At 44.3% G+C, this 25,711-nt stretch overlaps 1 protein-coding gene and 1 long non-coding RNA gene across 3 annotated transcripts in view; one reads left to right on the plus strand and one right to left on the minus strand.

Moving 5' to 3' along the window:
- Positions 1-11,233, minus strand: part of LOC129653268 (quinone oxidoreductase-like protein 2) — a 42,708-nt gene extending 31,475 nt beyond the window's left edge. The window contains exons 1-2 of one of the 2 annotated variants that reach the window (XM_055582753.1): positions 11,097-11,233; positions 742-850 (exon numbers count right to left, since the gene is read on the minus strand). In XM_055582753.1, coding sequence (XP_055438728.1) covers positions 742-850; positions 11,097-11,128 — 141 coding nt within the window. In that variant the 5' untranslated portion in view covers positions 11,129-11,233. Of the gene's footprint in view, positions 1-741; positions 851-931; positions 1,123-11,096 lie in introns of those variants that run through there. The other variant, XM_055582752.1, reaches the window with a different exon arrangement.
- LOC129653269 (uncharacterized) lies at positions 10,200-18,149 on the plus strand. The gene is made up of 3 exons (XR_008715032.1): positions 10,200-10,292; positions 17,319-17,344; positions 17,671-18,149. It is a non-coding gene; the product is annotated as an uncharacterized LOC129653269 (long non-coding RNA).
- The last annotated feature ends 7,562 nt before the right edge of the window (positions 18,150-25,711 follow it).

The raw sequence follows: 25,711 nt of genomic DNA on the forward strand, positions 1-25,711 counted from the left end.
GAAGCAGGGCTGGCTGCTAGCCTACAGTTACCCAAATTATCCATTTAGTCCCAGGATCCGCATTAGTGATACTTTGGGACTGCAGCCACATTTCTTCCCCTCCCAGGGGTCTCCAACCCTGAGACTCACTGCCTGTTTCACCTTGTCAGACGGTCTCTTTCTCCACACCAGATGAGCGTCACCAGGGTGGTCGAGAGGCAAAGCCAAAGTGACCACCACATTTTCCACCTCCCTAAATGTGGGTAGATGCCCACAACACTAACATAATCCCACCCACCCCAAATCACTGCAGAACACCAGAGGAGGGCACAAGGCACATTATCATGGAAATAGGGCTGGCTGAGGGGAGGAGGGAGGGCAGATAATTAGATGCTGCAACTGAAGGAGGGGAAGCAAAGAATGGGGTCCATTTATCTGTGTTAAATCAGTAACTTGCAGGCGGTTATGCAAAGTCGTGTGCAAATCAGAATTCTCTGTTGTTTTTTTTTTTTAGAATTCTCTGTTTCTGAGGCAACAGCTCTGGGGCCTTCTACATTTGTGTTTTGGGGAACAATCTTCCCTTTGCATGGGCTTTTGTGACCCTGGAAAGGGCCCATCAAGAAGCCCAGCAGAAAGTTGTGCTCCAGTCTCACGGGCGCCCCCTAGCTGAGCACTCGGGAACTCAGTCCGGGAGGGGAGCTAGCAGGTCATGGGTGGTGGCCGAGGGGAAGGGGTCGTCCAGGGGCCCGGCCAGTCACCTACCTCGTGCGGCTGGACAGGGCGAGGGGTCACCTCCTCAATGACCAGGGGCCGCTTCAACTCGGCGCACAGCGCGGCGCGGTAGTTTCGGCCGCAGCCCTGCCAGGCCGTTCTGCAAAGCGGAACAAGGGTCGAGTTACTGGGGCCGAAACTGGGGCCGCCCTTAGGGGTTTGGGGATGAGTCAGGTCGCACCTGCAGAGCCATGCCCGAGACACGCACCGTCCCCACGCCGCCGCCATGGCCCAGAGCAAGTGTCGCCAGAGGGGAGAGGTACGAGTGCGGCAGTAAGAGCCCGCCGCCGCCTGCCCCGCCCCGGTGACCGGAAGAGCGCGAGGGCGCTGGGCGACAGGCCCGGGGGCGTGTGACATGAACTGACCCAGGCAGGCGGCAACAGCCCGGACCGCGCCACCAGTCAGCTTCTCCCGGACGCCGGACCCCCTGGTCCCCCGGGGACCGCCCCCCTCCCCCCACCCCGGAGGTGGAGCCCGCGGCGGGGCGTGTAGGGGGTGGAGGGGAAAAAAGAGTAGATAGAACTAGATTCCCGGAGATTAACCTTTGTTGTCGTTTTTTGTCGCCAATTCGGGAGACTTTTAACCCACACTTGGGGTTCTTGTATAAAGAACAAACTCGTGGTTAATAGTGGAAGTGAGGGGAGGGGTTAAGATAGGGGAAGGGGAATATGAGGCACAAACTACTAGGTATAAATAAATGAGAAACAAAGATGTAATGTACAGCACAGGGAATACCGCCAATATTTTATAACTTTGGGGGTAATTATTGATTTTTATCAAAGTACTCTTTTCCAAGACAAAAGTATTTTCTGTTAATAGACTATTTCTTGACTGCTTCAAAAGGACATTTGACCCTGTTGACCTCACATCTTTTGATATAAACTCTTCCCTTAACTTTTTATAATAACTCTAAAAAATATTGAATGATTATATTGTACACCTGTAACATATAACTTTGTAAATCCACTATACTTCAACAAAACAAGGTATAAATAAACAACTAGGGTCCGTGTGGGTGGACCTCTGCATGTGCAAAATCCTAAATGCATAAAGGCTTTATGGCTGCCTTCAACATATTACTAGGATTTGAGAGGGTAACAGGCAGGAAAGCTGGGGGTCTCCAAACAGAGGAAATAGGCTGCAAGTGTCAGACATTTTTTGTTTCTCTCTTAAAGGGCAGGAGGTAACCAACAAGTGTTAGATGTTTTCCCTTTCTCTACACAAATTTAAAAAGAGGTTTCTCTTAAAATTCTGTGTTGCCATAATGACACCTGGTTCCACCTGAACTTAACTTTTCTCAAACCTTGAGCTAACCAATGCATTTTTCTTATGGAAATGTTTGTCTTCAGTTCAGTCACTTATGTTTGTCTTAAGCTATGTTAATGAATTATGTATTTACCCTGAGTTCAGTTCAGTTCAGTTGCTCAGTAGTGTTCGACTCTTTGCGGCCCCATGGACTGCAGCATGCCAGGCTTCCCTGTCCATCACCAACTCCCAGAGCTTGCTTAAAGTTATGTCCATCAAGTCAGTGATGCCATACAACCATCTCATCCTTTGTCGTCCCATTCCCCTCCTGCCTTCAATTTTTCCCAGCATCAGGGTATTTTCAAATGAGTCAGTCCTTTACATCAGGTGGCCAATGTATTGGAGCTTCAGCATCAGTCCTTCCAATGAATATTCAGGACTGATTTCCTTTAGGAGTGACAGGTTGGATCTCCTTGCAGTCCAAGGGACTCTCAAAAGTCTTCTCCAACACCACAGTTCAAAAGCATCAATTCTTCAGCACTCAGCTTTCTTTACAATCCAACTCTCACATCCATACATGACTACTGGAAAAACCATAGCTTTGACTAGATGGACCTTTGTTGGCAAAGTAATATCTCTGCTTTCTAATAAGCTGTCTAGGTTGGTCATAGCTTTTCTTTTAATTTCATGGCCGCAGTCACCACCTGCAGTGATTTTGGAGCCCAAAAAAATAAAGTCTCTCACTGTTTCCATTGTTTCCCCATCTATTTGCCATGAAATGGTGGGACCGGATGCCATGATCTTAGTTTTCCGAATGTTGAGTTTTAAGCCAACTTTTTCACTCTCCTCTTTCACTTTCATCAAGAGGCTCTCTAGTTCTTCTTTGCTTTCTGCCATAAGGTTGTTGTTATCTGCATATCTGAGGTTATTGATATTTCTCCCAGCAATGTTGATTCCAGCTTGTGCTTCATCCAACCCAGCATTTTGCATGATGTACTCTGCATATAAGTTAAATAAGTAGGGTGACAATATATAGCTTTGACGTACTCCTTTCCCAACTTGGAACCAGTCTATTGTTCCATGTCCGGTTCTAACTGTTGCTTCTTGACCTGCACACAGATTTCTCAGGAGGCCAGGTAATCTGGTATTCCCATCTCTTTAAGAATTTTCCACAGCTCTTTGTAATCCACACAGTCAAAGGATTTGGCATAGTGAATAAAGCAGATGTTTTTCTGGAACTCTCTTGCTTTTTTGATGATCCAACGGATGTTGGCAATTTGATCTCTGGTTCATCTGCCTTTTCTAAATCCAGCTTGAACATCTGGAAGTTCACGGTTCACATACTGTTGAAGCCTGGCTTAGAGGATTTTGAGCATTACTTTGCTAGTCTGGTGAATTCCCTGGCAGTTCAAATGGTTAGGACTCTGTGCTTCTACTGCAGAAGGTCTAGATTGATCCCTGGTAGGGGAATTAATATCCTGCAAGTCTAGAAGCCAAAAAACAAAAATAAACTCCCCAAAAAGGACATCTGGTCAAAGAGCATATAGCCTCTGAGGTTCAAGCCCAACTCTACCACCTATTTGTGTGTTTTTGGCAATTCTCAATGCTGTGGAGTCCAGTTCCTCCCCTCAAAAGTGAAAGCATCAGGTAAAATAATCCCTAAATTGCTAAATTCTCTTTCTGTTTGATGGAAACAATAGTCCAAGGTAGCACAGAATTATGGAATGACCAGGAATGGAATAAAGGAAAACTAGAAAGCAAAAATGAAGTAGCAATGAACTTCTAAAATTATGGCCTAAAGAAAGGCTTTGGTAGGAAAAGAATTCAAGAAAAGTGAAGGTCACTGTTCTCTTAAGAGCACGGGCAAGGGGCGGGGCGGGGGTGGTGGTGAAACTGGTAGTCATTTTAGCCCCACCCCCCTCAGGGGCAAACTAAGCAGAAGAGGAACAAGGACTGGAGGGTGAGAAAGTGGAAGACATTATCTTCCATGAAATACTTTGTAAACTCTTAGTCATTATGTACATAAATCAAACCACAAGGAGTAGAGAATTACCAACATTATCATCATCATAATGGCATTCTGGGACTTCCCTGGTGGCTCAGTGGTAAAGAATCCACCTGCCAGTGCAGGAGACACAGGCTCCATCCCTGGGTCAGGAAGATCCCACATGCCTGCAGAGCAGCTAAGCCTGTATGCTCTGGAGCCGACGAGCCTGCAACTGCTGAAGCCCACACACCCTAGAGCCGGTGCTCTGCAACAAGAGATGTCACCACAGTGAGCACTGCTGCAAAGAGTAGCCCCTCATCTCCGCAACTAGAGAAAAGCCCAGGCAGCAACAAAGATCCAGCACAACCAGAAACAAAACTATTTTTTTAAGCAGTCAACATTCTGGTTACCAAATAACAGTGAGCAACAAGAAATCTCAAGTTCATGAAATGTAAAATGAGGATTGATTTTGGAATGAAATGAGTTTACATGTGGAAAATATTTTGTAAAATATTAACTATTTATCAAGTGAAGTAAGAGTTGCTTAGTTGTATCTGACTTTTTCCAACCCCATGGGCTGTAGCCTGCCAGGCTCTTCTGTCCATGGATTTCCCAGGCAAGAATACTGCAGTGGGTTGCCATTTCCTTCTCCAGGGGACTTTTCTGACCCAGGGATCGAACCAGGTCTCCTGCCCCGGAGGCAGATTCTTTACCATCTGAGCCACCAAGGAAGTTCCCATAAGTATTTATACAAGATATAAAGTAAGCAATTTTGCATTGAATTATAGTTGATTTACATAAAGCAAGCAATGTTTAATTAAGCTCCTTGAAAGAACACCCATTTCTTAATCTCCTTTATGTTTGTACTTTGCACAATGCAACTTTTAGGCACCTAATACACGCTTATCACTGAATTGTTGAATGAGTACTCCAGTTTAGTTCAGTTGTTCAGTTGTATCTGACTCTTTGCAACCCCACGGACTGCAGCACGCCAGGCTTCCCTGTCCATCAACAACTCCCGGAGCTTGCTCAAGCTCAAGTCCGTCGAGTCAGTGATGCCATCCAACCATCTCATCCTCTGTCATCCCCTTCTCCTCCCACCTTCAATCTTTCCCAGCATCAGGATCTTTTCAAATGAGAGTTCTTCGAATCAGGTGGCCAAAGTATTGGAGTTTCAGCTTCAGCATCAGTCCTTCCAATGAATATTCAGAACTAATTTCCTTTAGGAGTGACAGGTTGGTTCTCCTTGCAGTCCAAGGGACTCTCAAGACTCTTCTCCAACACCACAGTTCAAAAGCATCAATTCTTCAAGCACTCAGCTTTCTTTACAATCCAACTCTCACATCCATACATGACTACTGGAAAAACCATAGTTTTGACTAGATGGACCTTTGTTGGTAAAGTAATGTCTCTGCTTTCTAATAAGCTGTCTAGGTTGGTCATAACTTTTCTTTCAAGGAGCAAGCATCTTTTAATTTCATGGCTGCAGTCACCCCCCCGCAATGATTTTGGAGCCCAAAAAAATAAAGTCTCTCACTGTTACATAGTATCAATTTTCCAGATAATTGGAAGTGTCTTTAAGCATCAGGTTTTTTATTTTTTATTAAGTATTCTTATGGAAATTTTTCTATTGTCATTTTCATAATATCCTTGTCATCCTCAGGGAAAATGAAAATCAGTGAGTTTGAAGAAATCTACCAATACTTCATTCTACATTCATAACAGTATCTGAAAAAAATAGCAGACATCCCTTTTAGAAGAGTCTTGGAAGGAAATGAAAATATCTTAGGTAATTGAGGGGATTTTAAGCACTTATATGCAAAATATTTTTCATTTTTCCAAGGAACTTCAAAGGTAAGTGATAAGACATTTAACAGTAGTTGCTATAGTGGCGAAAGAAGTATTTCGTTTGCCCATCAATGTGCTGCCACCACACGGTACTATCTAGTTTTTGTCATCATTTTTGGTCATTTTGTTTTCTGTGGGGGTAAGTTATGAAAGTGGAGAAGGAAATGGCAAGTCACGCCAGGATTCTTGCTTGGGAAGTCCCATGGACAAAGGAGCCTGGTAGGCTAAAGTTTATGGGGTCACAAGAGTCGGACACGACTTAGCCACTAAACCACCACCAACAAGGTAGGAAAGAGGGGAGGAAGAATAAAATTTAAGTCCTGGAGGAGAACAAGCAGCTAAATCTGGACTAATGAGTCCTCTGAGAAGAAAGAGAACGAATCTATAATTGCCCTATAAACCAGTTAGAGGGCTCATTAGGAAGTAAAAGAGTAACAGATGACTCTTCCTTCTGGTACAACTCACTTGAAGAGATAATATTTAACTCCCAGAAGCTGCTGGAAGGCTGAGGGTAGAGAGATGAATACACAAACAGCTATGCTTTCACAGAATAGTAGAAAAGCAATGTATAAACAACATTAACACCATGCAGGACTACACGGAACACGTAAAAGAAGCTCACAGGGTTAAAAGGCTTTATCCAATAGTTGGTCAGCATCTTGACAATAGTCTGTGTGTCTCAGTGACCCAGTTTACCACCGCATCTAACACAAAGTAGGTACTCGGGACATGAGGAAGGTAAAAAGACTGATGCCCCACAAGCTGTGTAAGAGAGCTACCAGCACTTCACTGTTCAAAGCCACACCCAAAAATGTTAAAGGGTCTTGCACATACTTTCCTGTTTAAGGATGCATCTGCCTGGTACACATAACCTGATCCTTTTTTCCTGACTAGTGCAGTATTGCCATTATAGATATGTTATTATCTTCTACCAAAAAGATGTCTCCCGAGAGTCTTGAGCTTTGTTGTAGTTTGCCTTTTCACTGGATTCCCCCAGATTGCTCTTTCTGACTGTTGCAGTTGGGGTTAACTTTTATCAATCTAAGACTTTGGTTATTGATATATGTGGGCCATATTAACCTTCTAGTCTATTCCAAGAATCCTGTAAGATTTGTGACATAATTTATCAGCTTCATGGAATACTAGAATTTCAGAGCTGGGGTGGCTCATCAAAATGATCTAAGCAATGGGGCCTCCCTGGTGGTCTAGTGGTTAAGAATCCACCTTGCAATGCATGGCACACGGGTTGGATCTATGGTCGAGGAAGATCCCACATGCCACAGAGCAACTAATCCCGTGTGCCACATCTACTGAGTCTGCGCTCTGGAGCCAGAGAGCCCCAGCTACTGAAACCTGAGCACCACAGAGCCCATGCTCCACAAGAGAAGTCTCTGCAACAAGAAGCCCGCGCAAGACAAGGAAGAGTAGCCCCTGCTCCCCGCAATTAGAGAAAGTCCAATCACAGCGAGGAAGACTCAGCACAGCTAAAAATAAACAAGTTTCTTAGAAAGATGATTTAAAAAACTGCTTCATCTACAAGTGAGAAAATGAAGACTCAAAGAGGGACTGGCCCAAGGTCACACTGCACGTCACTGGCTAAAGTAGGATTAGGATCTGTTAGGACCTGGCTTTCCTGATTTCTTATTCAATGCCCTTTCTATCAAGCTCTTTGGATTTCACACAATACAATACACATAATAATATTTCACATTTTCATAATACTGCATAGGTTTCAAATCACTGTCATCCAAATTGCTTTATCCTGCCAGTGATGCAAGTGATAATAGTGATTTCTACAACCAGCACTTACTGCTAACTTAGAGCAAACCAGTCACTAAGTGCCTTTGCATTATTTTCTTAGTCCTCACAACAGTCCTGTTACTATTATTTTCACTCTTTTAAAGATCGGGAATGCAGAGTAAGAAACTTGCCCGAAGCCACAGCTAGGAACCGGAGCAGTTTAGAAGCCTCCTAATTGCCTGATGCCAGAGGCCGGCCACCCACTGTTTCCTCCCTCACCGTTGTGGGGCAGACAAAGGGGGTATTGTGCCATACATTACAGAGCCATGCTTTTTACGTGTAGTTTTAAGTTTAATTTTATAGGAATTTTACAGCAGTTCAAGCCTAGAAAAATAGATGAATTCCCTGAAGAGGAGAATAGAGAGAAACCAGCCTCCAGGGATGCCTGCAGTTAAGACACAAGAGCAGGAAAAGGTAACACATAATTAGAAGTACTACCCTATTCCTTATAGCCAAGAGCTTGAAAATGTATTGATTTTATTTAAAGTGTAGTAAGGTTAAAAAGGTGATTATGTAAAGTAGTTTTCACACACCACACACACATACACACACACACACGAAAAGATTTTAATGAAACAATGTGCTGACTGGTTGCCTGGTTACCACTTAAGCAGGTACCAGCAGGCATTTGGACTAAATTCCTGGCACCCAGAGGGACTCATTTGGAAGCAGTGGTGACCTGGGCTATGTCTGCCATGGGCCCCAAAACTAACCACCAACATTTGATGCAGGAATCTATTTTCCATCTTAAGCCATCATTATGGAATCAGTTTACAAGTTCCCAAGCAGTCTGGCAACTTTATGAAGTCTTTCCAACCCCACCTCCCCCAAAGAGGACAACTCCTTTCCTTCTACATGTTTCCCCCAAGAGCTTTATAAACTTGGATTAGCTCGCTAATCTCATTGTCCAGGTGGTATTTATCTGTTTATCCCAACAGTTAAGCTGTGAGCACTGTGGATGGTTCTGATGATAACATAAGAAAAAGAAAAGAATTTAGGCCTTGGAACCAGATGTACCTATGTTGGATTCCTGCCTTAGTCACTTAGCCATTGTGACCTTGGGAAAGTTATTTAACCTCTCTGAGCCTCCATCTTTGTTTTCATCGATAAAACAAATGTAATAATGGCCTCCTCAGGTGGTAGCTGTGAGAATTAAATCAGAAAAAGCCAGCACATGGCAGCCCTCAATGAATGGCAGCTCCTATTATGATGGCATCCTATCCTTGAACCTCTCACCATCTAGTGGAGAGAGGCACATGAAAATAGGCTTCTAAGAGACTTCCCTGGTGGTCCAGTTGTTAGCAATCTGTGCTTCCACTGCAGGAGGCATGAGTTCGACCCTTGGTCTGGGCAGTAAGATCCTGAAAACCATGCAGCATGAGGAAAAAAAAAAGATTTCTACAATGCCTGCGAAATGTCCTGACCTTGCGCTGCAAAGGAGGCTGTGAGAGCACAGAGGTCAACCTACCCCACCTGGAGAGCATCATTTCAAGAAAGCCTCCTAGAAGAAGGATGAGGAAGAATTAGCCAGACAAAGAGCAGAATTAAACGTGTCCCAGGCAAAGAAACGTATGAGGGAGAAGGTGGCACATTCAAGGAATTATAGGTGGTCAGCTGTGACTGAAGTTATGATTTGAGTCAGAGAATGGTGAGAGATGAGAATGGAGAAGCAGATGGTGGTGTAGAAAGAGCATGGGTTCAGGGAGGAATTCCAGCTTCACCACTTTCCAGCCATATATCCTCATCCAAGTGACCTCTTTCTGGGTTTTGTTTTCCCATTTGTAAAATGATTATAATCTAATATATGTAAAGTGCCTGGCACAGAATGTACTTTTTAAAAAATGCTAGCAAGTATTATTTGTCTCTCTTTATCTAGGATGAGTTTAATGGTTGGTCCATTTCGACTGAGTAAATGGAAAGATGGATGAATGGATAAATTCATTCACTTATTAATATTAGTACTTATTACACACCACCCCTGTGCCAGACTGTTCTAATTGCTAGTGAACAAAACAGGCAAAAAATCCCTGCCCTAATAAGACTTACAGTTCATGAAGCTGAGATGGAAAAGGGGCCACTGGTGTCTATGAGAGACAGTCTACTTCACAGTCCATGTGGCTCCAGAGTTATCTGATAAAAAGTTAATAAACTGACAAAGCCAGTTTCTAAGAGAGCTGGATGCGAGTCCCACCTCTTGACAAAGCGGAGGCTCCTGTCCTCTCCCTTAATTGCTTCTCACTTATCAACCCCCAGCTTCCTGTTGTGAGCCAGGGGAACTGGTGAGTTGTGTTGTTTGGCAGGAAGAAATGTCAAGGAAGGCTCAATTCATTCTTGGGCTCTAGGTCTAAAGTGGTAGTAAGAGGAAGTAGGAAAGCAGCTCACACAAAAAGGCTATGGAGAGGGAGATTTGCCTATCTCAGAGCCCAGTGATAAGTGAGCTCAAATGCCTTGTGATGCACTCAGGTTTTATTTCAATAGCAGGATAATCATATTCACATGTGTGTATCTCATTACAAAAAAGGTTCCCCAGGAGATTTAATTTAATCCTCAGAAAGACTCATTGTTTTTCAGTCGCTAAGTCATGTGTGACTCTTTGCGACTCCATGGACTGCCGCACCCTAGGCTTCCCTGTCCTTCACTATTTCCTGAAGGACTCCATAAGGTAAGAATTAACCCCATTTAATCCCATCTCTCCCCTTGAAATTAACTTCTCCCTCTCCACAGCCTCCTGTGCTATAGTATATAACCATATACATGCTTTAATCATAAACAAAAACAACAAAAACCTTTGTTCATCTCTTTGTGATTCTAAAAAACTCGACATACACACACACACAAGTCCATTCAATGTTAAAAATATGCTCATTAGATAGAACTGTCATATGATCCAGCAATTCCACTCCTAAGTACCTGAAAAAAATTAAAATGCTAATTTGAAAAGATATGTGGACCCCAATGTTCACAGCAGCTCTATTTATAATAGCCAACATACAGAGGCAACCCAAGTATCCATCAAAAGATGAATGGATAAAAAAGAAGATGTTGGATGTAAACACAGTGGAATATTACTCGGCCATAAAAAAGAATGAAATTCTGCCATTTGCAGCAACATAGCTAAATCGAGAGACTATTATGCTTAGTGAAATAAGTCAGATAGAGAATGACAGATGCTGTATGATATCACTTACATGTGCAATCTGAAAAATAAAACATACCAGTGAATATAACAAGAAACATTTAAGATACAGCAAACAAGCTAGCAGTTACCAGTGGCAGGAGGGAAGGAGGAAGGGGCACCATGGGGAAAGGGATTAAGAGGTACAAACTATTATGTATAACATAAATAACCTACAAAGATGTATTGTACAAGGAATTATAGTAACTTTTAATGGAGTACAATCTGTAAAAATACTGACTCACTATACTGTCCACCTGAAATCAATATAATATTGTAAACCAATAATACCTCAATAATAATAATAAAAGGCAGATGCTCATTGGCTCTGTTGCTCTCTTCCCATTTGCTCTCCACTCTATTCTTCCTCTAAATGCCACTGGCCTGATGGATGCTTGTCAGTCAGTCCCCATCACAGTTGGCCTCCCTCTTACAGCATTTGAAGCCAGTCTCTGCTGGTTCTCCTCCTACTTCTCAACCCACCGCCCAGTTTTGTTCTTAAGGTTCCTTTCCTCTGCCACTTCTTTAATGTTGTTAGCCAGGGTTCTTTCTATCATCTTTCTCTCTCTCTCTTTAAGTGAACTCTCTGTTTTTTTCAAAATCCTGCTCAAGCTCCTGATTTGGGAGCCCTTCCCTAACCACAGTCTCACCACCGCTCACCTTCTCACTCTTCTCCTATTTCCAGAACATACCAAGTCCCCACTCCTCTCACTTCCCTGGGAACTCCTCTGTAGCTTCCATAAAGCACATCCCACATTGTGTTGTAACTGTGTTTGCACCTGTCTCCCCAAGAGATTACACTGGACTGCAGGGTGGAGCCAGTGACTTCTCTATTTCTGCATTCTTGATGCCTGGCACAGGGCCTGGCACATGGTAAGCTTAGAGATTCAGAGGCATTTGGCAAGTTCTCAAGAGTCAAACAGCCAGGAAGCTTATAGGCAGGACCTCAACCTTAGTCTTCTGATTTTAAAGGATAGGAGCTCTCTACCTCAGTACAGAAAGGAACCAGGTGGCAAGTGTTTTATTGTAAGTGCTTCAACCCTAGCAATTTATATACATCAAGGGGCAAGGCAGTGCAAAGTTTTGCCCAAGTGCAAACATTGCCCAGCTACCAGGTGTGGAAGGAATTTTTGGCATTTGTAGCGTTCCTTTTGCAAACTCCAAGATGAAAAGAAGGAAGAAAAAAATAAAACCCACCTCCCCTGTCTTCCTCCCAGTGGACAATCACTACCATCACTTCCTTTTGAGCCAGGAGGCTGGAAGCCAATCCTAACTCATGAAATTCCCCACTTGGGAGGAGTACAGGGTGACTTAACAAGACACCTTGTAGCTGGGTCAGCCCTGAATATGACTGTTGCCATCTTGAAGTCATACTCTGGAGAAAACCTTCCAAAGGTGGTCACAGATACACCTAGAAGGAAAGAAACTTCCCCTTTCCCCAGGAATAAACAAGCTTTCTAGGGAGAGGCTCTGAAATCTGACAATGTGCACATTCCCCAATTACAAGCTTAAGTTCCACCCAAATACACACAATCAAAGGCTTTACCAAGGCCATCATTACACATGCAGGGCCCTCCTGCTGTTTGGGCAACATTTCAGTGCTGCAGTGAAGCAAGATAAATGTCATCAAAGCGGCAAGGTAAAGACAGATCCATGCGACAGTGCCTTTTTCCAATCTGATGACTCACTTCGCCTTCTCATTTATAATGTCGCAGTCTGGGAAAGGGAGAAGGAAATGAAGAGGAAAAGAGTGGGCTGTGTTGTGCATATAATTTGTTTCCCCATTTCAGACGGCTTTTTAATGAGCTTTCTCATTAAGGGCTCTGTGAGACTATGCTTAAAGTTTTCCAGACAAGCTAAGGAGCAGGACTGAAATCAGATGGTATCAGGCCAGCATCTTATGTTTTGTTTTAAAGATACAGTAAGGGAGGAGAGGGTAGTATGGAAGAAAATATTGTTATTTGCGAGAAGAGTGATTTGATCCAAGATAGTTTGGAAATGAATGATGGGGTTTTCCCCACTCCCCATGAAAATCCTAATGTTCGTCAATGTTTGGAATATTAGAGTATATCTGTGATAGCATTTCTCTATCCCATGGAGACAAGTAATTGTCCTGTGCTATCCTAACCCTGGGTTCATATTTCTGATAAGGTACTCATCACATTGCATCAGAGATAATGTCCTCTCTAGACTCTCATCCCCCGTGGGGTAGGCACTCAGCCTCACCTAGTCTCCTTTACATTTCCACAGCCAATACAGTGTCCGGACACATCGACACTCAATAAATGTGATTTTTACCATTTAACTAAATTCATTAGGTGCTGTTAGCACAGGAGAAAGTACATAAAATAATTAGACCTAAGTACTAGACTGCAAATCAGTGTAATTTATCACCTTGCAAGGTTCAACAAATATTTTAATGTGCTGCTGCTGCTGCTAAGTCACTTCAGTCGTGTTCTACTCTGTGCGACCCCATAGACGGCAGCCCACCAAACTTCCCCGTCCCTGGGATTCTCCAGGCAAGAACACTGGAGTGGGTTGCCATTTCCTTCTCCAATGGATGAAAGTGAAAAGTGAAAGTGAAGTCTCTCAGTCGTGTCTGATTCTAGCGACCCCATGGACTGCAGCCTACCAGGCTCCTCCATCCATGGGATTTTCTAGGCAAAAGTACTGGAGCGGGGTGCCATTGCCTTTTAATGTGCTAACAGCCCCTAATTAAAGAAGCAGCCTTCAACTGAAATTATCAAGAGGAAGGAAGGAAAGTACAGTCAGCCCTCTGCATCCATGAGTGCCACATCTGTGGATATGGAGGCAGACTGTACTACACTAATTCTTTTTTTTTTTTTTTTTCACTTTGGCTGTGCCACATGGCCTGTGGGATCTTAATTCCCTCACTAGGGATCAAACCCATGCCCCCTGCATTGGAAGCGTGGAGTCTTAACCACTGGACCAGCAAGGAAGTCCTTGTACTATACCATTTTATATAAGGCACTTAAGCATTTGTAGATTTTGGTATCCACTGGGGGGTGTGGGAACAAAGTCCACCCCCCCCACTCCCCCAGGTTATCAAGGGATGACTGTACAGATAGGAATTCAGAGACAAAAAAATTTTTTTATCATTGATGGATGTTACTTGGTTTCAGAGTAGGAATTAGCTCCTTTACAATAGAGAAAAGGATGCGGTTTTTGCTCTATTTATCTTGCTAGTGAGTTTTCTTAACATAAGTACAGAATTCAGGAAAGTGGTTTCTAGCTGGTGCCTATGCTTGAACTAGCTGCCCTGCAATCTTTCCCCTTGCTTGTATGGCATAATGCATGCCTTACTTGGGATCATTCCAGGGACTTCCAGAGATAATATACTGATATATGTGAACAGTCTGACACAGTGTTCACCGTGGAGTGTGTGTGCAATAAGAACCCATTGCTAGGAAGGGCACAAAAAGAGGAGAGGAGCTCCCCTCCATTAGACTGGAGAACAGACCTCAAGAGACGGTATTAATAACACAATCTACCTAAAACGTTTGCTCGGTGTTCCAGCTAAAAATGCTGCTGACTCTTCTTGTGTATCCTGGATTGTATTTCATTCCAGAGGTCTAGGTTACCTCTGTGTCTCCCTCTTTCTCACTCACATCCACATCTGAAGAGTCAGCCAGCAGTCAGTGGTCCAGCCTGACAAGCAGAAAAATGAGACCGAGTGTTCTCAGACTATGTATTTGGCACATTTTCTCTGATGGGCATCACCTAGTCTGTATTCCACAAAGTATGACCTGTGGACCATGCATCAGAACCCTGAAGGTACTGATTAGAAGGACTGGTCTCCCATCTGGCATCACAATCTGGCATCTGGAGTTTTATTAGGCTTCCCCCTGGATCCTGCTTCCTGCTGAAGTTCAAGAGCCTCTGGCCCTGGCTTCTGACCTAGTGGTGCCTCAGATCACTAGAGGGCACCCTGGAACAACATTTTCCCCGGGCTGTGGGCTTTCTGCCAATGGACCAGGGCTGTGGTGCCCTAGTTGTTCTGGTCTACAGTTTCCAAGCCCATCCTGGAACCGCAGTTTCCTTTAAGAAACAGTCCAGTTGCCACATCACCAAATATATCGAGCGGGCATGTCCACAATGGCGCTGTAATAAATTCAATTCCTACAGAAAAGTTTCACTTTGTCATCCTACCTCTATTCATTGAACACAGATTGTGAACAGCATTAGATACCAAAAGGATTGCTAAAAGAAGACAATCTTCCTATTTTCAAGAAAAATGTAGGGAAAGATTAAAGCATACGTATGAAACCATTTGGAAAATATAATTAATTGTAAATTAAGTTTCAAAGTAAGGAAAAATAGAATAAATGACTAAATATGACACAAACAGGTGCCAGTATATGCACAAACGAGGAACTCCACCAGTGGCCCTGAGCTGACTGGGAAAATTACACATCAGATCTCGGGGAAGGCATCATGGAAAAGGAGAAAGGAGGTCCAGGGCAGTCCAACACAAGCCTTTTCTTTTTAAATATCAGTTAATTAATTTATTTGGCTGCCTGGGGTCTTAATGGTAGCTTGTGAGATCTTTTAGTCGTGGCATTTGAACTCTTAGTTGCAGCATGTGGGATCTAGTTCCCTGACCCAAGGATCAAACGCAGGCTCCCTGCATTAGGAGAATAAAGTCTTAGCCACTGGGCCACCAGGGAAGTCCCAAAACATGTCTTTGTAATTCAGGGCTCTTCCTAGTGTCTCAGCAGACACTTAAATAAACATGCAAATACAAATCTGGGGAGGACCATAGGGACTTCTTTTGTCATGTTGGCATAATGCCCATTTATTCAACGAATCATTGCGGGGCACTGTGGCGTGCCAGGCACTGGCCAGCACACTGGGAAGAAAACGGTGGGCAAGACAGACGCCTTAGTCCTGCCCTGGGTGTTTACCATCCAGCAAGGCAGACAGACAAACGAACACGTAATTACAAAGTAGTGTGTAAGTGATAGGTTTAGTACAAGGCTTGTGGGACCTCACAGGGGAGAAACCTAACTCCGAGTCATGGTGGTGAAGGAAAGCTTCATGAAATAGAAATAGTCAACGAAAGAATTTAAAGGATGAGTTAGGAGCAGAAAGGAAAGGCATGCTTGAAAGCTGGGGAAGAGAAGAAGCAGCTATTTAAGGATCTGTAAAGAAATTCAGTAGAATTCAACTGGTGGAATTGGGCAGGGAGGGCAGGGGATGTGCGCCACACTGTGTGTGTGTGTGTGTGTGTGTGTGTGTGTGTGTGTGTGTGTGTGTGTTGGCAGGATAGGGGGTGGGGGAGAGCAAGGCAAGCCAAGGCCAGCTCATGAGGAGCCTTCAGGGGGATATGGAGACATTATCCTAAGGGTACTGGGGAGTCATTGAAGGATTATGAGCAAGGGTAGTGCCATGATCAGATGTGTATTTTAGGAGGCTCTGCCTGAGCCAGGGTCACTGTTAATAAGTCAATAAGGAATTAGTCTCTGCCTTTAGCTGGACCTCTCCAGTTTCCTTCCTCCATCCCCAGTTACCAACTCCCCAGGAAACCCTTTAGAAGCAGAGGTTTCTTTTTAAGGTCAGCTTCACAGGGGAGATAGCAGAGGAGACAGGAATAGCCTGAGAGGCGTGGCTGTTGTAAGCTGGCCCGCCCTTCGCAGTGTACCCTGTGGTCCTCAGGAAAGGCAGAGTGGAGGCAAGGCCTTGTTGGATTGGAAGGGGGAGTGGTCTGAACCCCATTTCCTTGGTTGGATGTCCTAAGCACCACACTTGACCTGGGTAAAAGGCTGTACAGAGGAGAAACAACAAACATGCAAATGGTGTAGACAGTTGAAGCAAAATGTACAAAGGGAGGCCTTATCTACCTAGGTGACTGCTGTTTTATTATGCTTGTTACTGACTTAGGACTTTGGCTTGGTCTGCGTATCAAAACCCTTAATCAGGCTTCTCATTCTTATATGCCTGGTAGCCAGGAGGCAGGCGAGAGCAATAAACCCCAACGACCAGAAGAAGCACAACACTGAGGCAACTGATTGAATTTTCCGGTTAAAATCTAGTGCCACGATTGTTTGCCTACAGAACAATCAGAGAAGTTTTTCTTTTTTTTTTTTTTTTTTCTTTTACCAATACCACTCAGGCCAGCCCCAAAGCATCCTGTACTATATCTTTATTTCCTAAAATGGAGGTTGTACGGGGACCAGGCCTTCGAGTAATACAAGCTCCTCAGTTCCGGCCTCTGTGACAGGGAGGCCTCACGCCCAGTTTCCTTTCCTTCAGGGTAAGGAAGAGTCTGTGTGCAGGGCCTGGAGCCTCTGGGCACAAAAATAGACTATTTGAGCCGTTTGGATTTTCCTTTCCTGACAGTGGACTTACTCAGGAAGAGGCACTTAAACAAGATTTTTTTTTTCTCAGTGTTTTTCAAAAAACACATTTAATGGGGGTGGACGGGGGAGGGGGAGAAGGGCAAAATTGTTTTTGGAAAGAAGACTCACCCTCTCCTCTTTGCTCCCTAAACAGGCTCAGGTGAGGCAGTCCTTTTGCTGGTAGGTAATTGCCTTGTCTGCTTACACTCTCCCCCCACCCCTCCCCCATCTCCCCCCTCCCCCCACCTCCCCCTCCTCCCCTCCTCTCCTCCTCCCCCCTCAAACTCCCAGACTCCTTTGCTGGGCCCCCACCAAGTCCTAAAAGCACCAACATCTCTTCCATTGTTAGGCTGGTAACTGAGACTTCCCACACAGTGATATGAAGAGACATATGATTCAAGCCTCCCCGTTCCAGAAATATTATTCTAGTCTCAGGAAAAAATAGGGGCCTGCTCTATGTCTGTCACCTGAAATAAACTCCCAGTTCCTTCCCTACTGCTCCCCAGATGCTCGATTCTGGAGATGGTTCCAACTGATTTTGCCACCCACCGCCAAGGTCCCTAACCCCGTCCAGGAGCCAAGAGAGAGGGAGGAGAAAAGGGGGCCTCTGAAGTTGGTCACCTCAGGGCTTATGAAGCACATGCTCGTCACGTGGAGAAGAAATGTGCCCGCTAACCTCTGTAGCTCCCGCGGGAATCCAGAGTTTGCATCTCTTTGCAGAGCCCAGAACAGCCTGTCTGTTCTCCTCTCCCTGTTGTGTGCCTGGCGCTTCCCCAACGAGATATCTCCTGGAAAAGCTTTTCCTGTGAGGGGTGGGGAGCTTTTGTTCTCTGAGAAATATGGTGCGGCTAATTAAGAGCATTGTCCTGGGAGGGGGAAGGTTTCAGAGGCTGTTTCCAGTGAGGGTGAGTGCTACCGCCTTAGATCGCCACCATGATGCTCTTGATCTCTCTGCCCTGCTGGGCAAACCATTTTGAGGGGAGATTAAAATAACATCCAATAAAATAAAAATAGATATTGAAGTGAAATCTCCCTCTCTTAAAAAAAAAAATGTTCTCTGTAATGAATTGCATTTCTATTACTAACTTGTTTCAGAGAGGGACCCTCTCACAGTTTGGTATTTGACCCCTACCCATCAGGTAGAAACTGGAGGTCCTACGACTAAAGCCATATTCTGTTTCACTCCTTTTCCTCCGTAATAAAACGTAACACACAAACATGCAGCTAAAGTAAAATTTCTAGCAATGATTTGATTTAGCTGTTGGTTGTCAGCATAGAAGAAGTTCAACAACTCTCAGCTCTTGATTTGAAAAACAGGGGTAACCTACTTCATGGCATTTGTGGCAACAGGACCACAAAGGTCTTAAAATCTCAGACAGGCTCTGATTGTCCCCATAGCAGCAAACCCAGTTAGAATCGAACTTTGTGGAGGCAGCATTCAGCACTTAGTTTGCTCTTTCCAGATTCAGGAATTTGTATTCATTAAATGATATAAGTATTTATTGAGCATTTACTATGTGCTCTGGTATTCTGGTGTTCTGGTGGCTTGGGATACATTCAGTTCAGTTCAGTTGCTCAGTTGTGTCTGACTCTTTGCAACCCCTTGGATTGCAGCACACCAGGCCTCCCTGTCCATCACCAACTCCCAGAGTTTACTCAAGCTCATGTCCATTGAGTCAATGATGCCATTGAACCGTCTCATCCTTTGTCATCCCCTTCTCCTCCCACCTTCAATCTTTCCCAGCATCAGGGTCTTTTCAAATGAGTCAGTTCTTCGCATCAGGTGGCAAAAAGTATTGGAGTTTCAGCTTCAGCATTCCAGTGAATATTCAGGACTGATTTCCTTTAGGATGGACTGGTTGGATCTCCTTGCTGTCCAAGGGACTCTCAACAATCTTCTCCAACACCACAGTTCGGGATACATTAGAAAACAAAACAAATACAGATTATGGCTCTATGGGGCTTATATTCCAGGAACAGAAGATCAAGAATAAACAAAACACAGTAAACACATTATCTATAGAAAGGTGATAAGTGCTTTGGGGGAGAAAGGAAAAGTAGATCAGAGTAAGAGCAACTGGGAGAGTTGGGATAAAGGAAATTGGGGTGGTCATGAGGTCATGACCTCATGTGGTCATGAGCTAGGTGCCTCCCTCCCCCAGAGTAAAGCAGTTGGAGATTCAGTCCCTGTGGACTGAAACTCCAAGAAGAGAATAGCGGGACAATTAAGGGGGGAGAATGGGCCCTGCCCAGACCACATATTTCTCATTCTGGAAGTCAGGAGACCTCCCCAGCCACACAACAGCTCAGAAAGCTTTCTTGGAGATCAAACAGTGAGTGATGTCAAGGGATGCTATACCCATACACATTTTTGGTAGAATTCATCTTGGCTAGGAGATGGGTGTGCCTACATGGGAGGATCCTGAGATATACCAAAATAGAGACTGTGAACCAGGCAAATCAAGATGATTGGCCAAAGGAAACCTGGAAGAAATGCCCCATAAAAGTAATTCAAACTGCCACGAGATTGCAACTCGGTGATTCTGTCCCAAAGCCCACCCATGTGTCTATCCACACTGTACTCTTTTTTCTCCTAATAAACACTTGCTTCACTACTTTCCATCTTTGTAGGAATGCTTTTCTGCAAAGCTGAAGGACCAGGGCCCTTGTCACTGACCACTGGTCTAGTGGCTAGGCTCTGGTGCACTCACCGCTGTGACCTAGCCTCTATCTCTGGCTGGGAACCCAAGCCCTGCTTCGAGCTCCTGCAGGCTGAGACCACCCAAGATCAGTCAGAGTAACCATGAGGAGGTCATGGAAAAGGCCACATGAACAAAGACTTGTTGGAGGTGATGGAGTTAGCCATGCGGATGCCTGTGGAGGACAGATATTTTGAAAGAGAGCAGAGCAAATGTGCAGGACCTGAGATGAGAATGTGCTAAGAGGAGCAAAGAGGCCGCTGTGGCTGGAGAAGCAGAGCATAGGAGGAAAGGGCAGACAGGTGGCAGGGTCTAGGTCAGCAGGGCCCTGAATGCTAAGGTCAGGACTTTGTCTTTTACTGTCACTGAAAGGGGAACCACAGGAGGTTTTGGAGCAAAGAAACGAAATGATTAATTTTAAAGAATCACTATAGCTTCTTGATAGAAAAAAAGACTGTATTAGGGTATCAGCAAAAGTGATGAATCCTAAGTATATGAACACATTTATTTTTCTTAGACGCATTTTGAAAGTAGACAGAGCCCACAAGATTTGTTGATGGATTGGATGTGAGGTGTGAGAATAAAAGTTAAGAATGATGCCAAGGCTCTTGGCCTGAGCAACTGGAAGGAAGAAATAAGCATCTCTTGAGAAAGACAAGGCTCCACCAGGGTCACCTGGAGTCCATTTGATCTGAGTAACCTTTTCTGTGGTTCTCATCCAAGTGCAGGAATCAGAATCACATGGTAGCAAGTTTGCCAATTTCACTTGCCAAAGGACCCGAGATTTGGCTTTAGTAGATCTGGAGTGGGGTCCCAAAATATGTGCAGTGTGCACTTTGGTTGAGAACCACAGAATTGTAAAATAATATTTAGTGGGGTTTTCTGTTTAAAATTCTGGACTTTGTAACAATTGAAAGGATTTCTAGAAATTCTCCCACTCTCTGGGATGAACTGCAGGTCCTCCTTTTAAAATTAATTTTGAATGAACTACATCTAGCTTACAAAACAGTTAAAGCTACAGAAACATATAGAAACAGTTAAGCATACAGAAATGATAAATGAGATAGAATGAGGCAGTGTGATTAAATTCTGATCTTTTTCACTAGAAAACTAGTTATGAGACAATTCTGTTCTGAGTCTATTTAGGCTCCTTTGATACTTTTCTAGTGTGGGCTAAACATCTAGCCAGTGGCTATCCCTCCAGGCAGGGACCAGAAGAGAAGAGATGGAAAGACAAACCCTTAGTGTGAAACAAACAAGAAGAGGGAATTCCCTGGTGGCCCAGTGGTTAGGACACCATGCTTTCACTGCTGTGGGCCTGAGTTTGATTCCTGGTTGGGGAAGATCCTACAAGCCACGCAGTGCAGCCCAAGTAAATAAGTGTGTGTGTGCTTAGTCACTCAGTCGTGTTCAATTCTCTGCAACCCCATGAACTGTAAACTGCCATTCCATGGGATTTCCCCAGCAAGAATACTAGAGTAGGTACCATTCCCTTCTCCCGGGGATCTTCCCAACCCAGGGGTCGAACCCAGGTCTCTTGCATTGCAGGCTACTTCTTTACCATTGGAGGCACCAGGGAAGCCCCCAGATAAATAAATAAATAGAACAAAATGACAAAAAAGAGTACTCTTGGGGAAGTTTGGGGGATGGTGAAAAACTAACTTGATGGTATCCTCAACTTGGGCACCATACATAAACATTAATCTAAAGATAAAGCCTACAGATCCAGATTTTAAAAACTCAGACTCATGGAGGCCAAGTTCACTTGCCTAACTCGACTAACAATTCAGCGACAGGACTGGGCTTCAAAGCAACAAATCAAAGGCCCGCGTTACTGGTTCCCAGGGTTGTCAGCACTCCCTTGTCACAATTGGTTCCACCAAGAATCGGAATCCCTCCCTGAAAGGAAAAGCTGCATAACGAAGCAGTGTTCAGTGGGAACCGTCTATTCAGTCTGACTCCCAGCCGGACCATTCTTTTATCCCGGATCATTTTCTCCAGCTATTCATTTCTGTGCGGTGGTGGTGGGAACATTGATGACAAAATGGCACCTTCTTACTCCATTTGGCTGCTCCCTGTGTGTCTGACTCACACCTGCTGACAGGAACGAGCCTCAGCTTCTTCATTCCCTGTGGAGCCGGAGGTGGATTTTAACTTGCCCTGGCCCTCCCCATCTTCATGTAGACTGTCAGCTTAGCTCTGATTTAAAAACAAAAAGAAACAAAGCAACTCCACAATCCTTTATTACTCAGCGGGTCACTAGAGGCAGAGCTCCCCAGGCTCACGTGGAGGACCCAGGGCTGGCAGCTGAAAAGCCAGCTTTTGACTTGTAAAGCAGCAGCTAAATTGGCCGCAGAGCCTCTTAGGCCAAAGGACCAAGGGCTTCTCTTTGTGTTCAACCTTTATGCTGAAAATATTCTTTTCACTAGGTGGAATGTCCACTTGATGAGGTTTATTTGGAGGATATTTAGAGGGCTGCTGTTGTTGAAATCAACCATTTATTTGACCTGAAAAATAATGCTCACATCCAAAGAGAGTATAGGCTTCCCTGCTGGCTCAGATGCCTGCAATGCAGGAGATGAGGGTTCGATCCCTGGGTTGGGAAGATTCCCTGGAGGAGGGCATGGCAACCCACTCCAGTATTCTTGCCTGGAGAATTCCATGGACAGAGGGACCTGACAGGCTACCGTCCATGGGGTCACAAAGAGTTGGACACAATTGAGCATTTAACACTAACAACAAAGAGTATACAACAAACAAAAGTAATGTACTGTTTTATTATTACCAATAGGCTCTGAATATGAGTGGCTGTTTCCTTTACCCATTAATGACAATAGACTGATCCTCTTTCATAGGCTTCTCCCCATCCCAGACATTCTGAAGGACGGACATTTGCAAGATGGCTGGTCTTGGATTCAGGGTTGTTTAGGGAGCAAACGTGAGTAGTTATATGTTATTTAAAACCCTAACCTTATTTTCCTGAGTATCTTGCTCTATGACACTGAGACAGAGACCCTTTGGCCCAGGGATCTATGGGATCTATTTAGATGTAGCCGATCTCGGGAAATTTTTCTCTGGAAGCAGGACTCAGGTTACCTTCCCACTGGGTTGAAAGCTTTGACCTTTACTTGCACACTCATTAAGTGGCTAGTGAATGTGCTTTTTTGCCTCTCTCATAGAGTTGCTTTGGGATAATGGGAAAGGGGGAACAATTCAAGAGCAAATTGCTCTGATTAACATTGTATTTATAGTTCAGTCTATCAAGGTCATTTCCCTAGATGCCAGCCTTCCTTTATGAAGACAAAAATACTGTGTCAGTGCCTCCCTATCCCTAGAAGAGGCAGGAGGCCAATGAGGGAGGCAATGAGTAATAATGAGTGGGATGCACATTTATTTATTTACATATGTATACACATACACAGGCTTCCCAGGTGGCGCTCGTGGTAAAAAACCCAGCTGCCAATGAAGGAGATGTAAGAGATTGCAGGTTCAATCCCTGGGTCGGGAAGATCCCCTGGAGGAGGGCATGGCAACCCACTCCAGTATTCTTGCCATGGATAGAGAAGCCTGGCAGGCTACAGTCCATAAGGTTGCACAGAGTCAGACACAGCACGCATGCATGCGTACACACACACACATATTTGGCAGCTTGCTGCTATGCATGTCTGGTGCAGTTTTTTCTCTTACTCTGATACTTGTCTTAGGCTCCTCAGTTCCCTTGTTGACTGTTTCTTTGGGGAAAAAACCCTCCTTTGTTAAATAATTTTACTCTGCTTTATCTCTCCCCTGATCAAAGCCTCTAGTGGTGGTACTTTTGTTATTAAAAACTGACTTCTTTTTGGCTCTGCTGGGTCTTCCCTGCTGCACAGGGCGGGGCTTTCTCTAGTTGTGGTTAGTGGGCTTCTCATTGCAGTGGCTTCTCTTGTTGCGGAGAGGCTCAAGGGTTCTAGAGCACAGGCTCCGTAGTTGTGGTGCCTGGGGTTAGTTGCTCCAAGGCCTATGGGATTTTCCCGGACCAAGGATTGAACCTCTGTCCGCTACCTTGGCAGGCAGACCACTGGAACACCAGGTAAGTCCAAAGCCTGACTTTTAAATCACAAAAGTTTGTGATGTCTAAACTAAAGTCTAGCTTTCACGGGAGAGAAGGGAAAGCACCCTAAGAACACAGCCCCTCCCCTCGAGCAGGATTAGAGATGCAGGTGTCTGTGACACTGGCAGAATGGAAGGCCCAGTAGTCTTAAATTACTGGGAAACATGAAATAGTTACCTTAATGTTTCCTTGCTTTTAACAGTCACATTTACGTAAAGAAGACATTACCTCAGAGTCAGTCATGACGCCTTCAAGAACCTTGAGGTGTCCTGTTTGATTCAGACCTCCCTCCTCTAGGGAGAATAATTCCCTGAGCGCTTGGGTAGAAATAGAATGACCTCATTTCCCAAAAGCTCCAAGTGACCAGTGACAGTATTGGTGTAGTTTTTATGCATGGTGCTTATTTATTAATCACTTTTGGTTTAAGATGAAGAATTTTGATGACAAAGCTTAGATACAAACATTTCCTTCATTTATTCATTTCATAAATATTTAGTGAGTAGCTCTATGGAGATAAATGGTACAGTACCTGCCTTCAAAAGAAAGAACAAGTCTTCCCTGGTGGCTCAGCAGTATAGAATCCACCTGCCAATGCAGGAGACAAGGGTCCCACCCCTGATCCAGGAAGATCCCACATGCCGCAGACCAACTAAGTCCGTGTGCCATGACTACTGAGCCTGTGCTCTAGAACCTGGGAGCCACAGCCACTGAAGCCCACATACCTGAAAGCCCATGCTCTGCAACAGGGAAGCCATCACAATGAGAAACTCACAAATGGCAACTACAGAGTAGTCCCCGCTTGCCACAACTAGAGAAAAGCCCTTGCAGCAATGAAGACCCAGCACGGCCAAAAGTAAAAAATAAATAAAATTATATTTAAAAAATAATAACAGCTCTCTTTTGAGTGCTTGCTATATGCCAGGCACCATGCAAAATGCTTTCCTTAGCTTCTCTCATTTGATCTTAACAGCAACTCTGTAAGTACTTTATCACCTCCATTTTGCAGATGACAACACTAAGGCATAGATTAGCGAGTCATCTAATGTCACAAAATTAGGACATTGCAGAGTCTGATTCTGAATCCAGGCAATCTTGCTCCAGAGCCCAAATTCTTAACCACTGTACTTGATGGTTATGGTCTTAAGTGCCTTGAGTCTAAAGAGAGAAATCAGACAAATGTTCTATGATTGAAGGAAATGAAGGAAATCAGAAAGTATTTAGGAGATATGTTGGCTCAAGCTACCCATCACTGTGATATACATTTTTAGCCAAATTCCTGACTTTGCATGAGACTCAAAAGCCTGCCTGGGAAAGTACTTCAGCCTAATCCACAATAGGTAGAAACATGCAGGCATATAAATTAGTGGAGGAGAGATGTCCAAGAGGAGGAGTTACTTAAATTGATACAAAGGACAGACTGTGAAAAGGTTGGCTTAAAACTCAACATTCATAAAACTAAGATCATGGCATCTGGTCCCATCACTTCATGGCAAATAGATGGGGAAACAATGGAAACAGTGACAGACTTTATTTTTTTGGGTTACTGCTTGCTCCTTGGAAGAAAAGCTATGACCAACCTAGACAGCATATTAGAAAGCAGAGACATTACTTTGCTGACAAAAGTCTGTCTAGTCAAAGCTATGGTTTTTCCAGTAGTCGTGTTTGGATGTGAGAGTTGGACTATAAAGGAAGCTGAGCGCCAAAGAATTGATGCTTTTGAACTGTGTTGTTGGAGAAGACTCTAGAGAGTTCCTTGGA

The sequence above is a fragment of the Bubalus kerabau genome, chromosome 5 (assembly GCF_029407905.1).
Source record: "Bubalus kerabau isolate K-KA32 ecotype Philippines breed swamp buffalo chromosome 5, PCC_UOA_SB_1v2, whole genome shotgun sequence".
In the NCBI taxonomy this organism is placed as follows: Eukaryota; Metazoa; Chordata; class Mammalia; order Artiodactyla; family Bovidae; genus Bubalus; species Bubalus kerabau.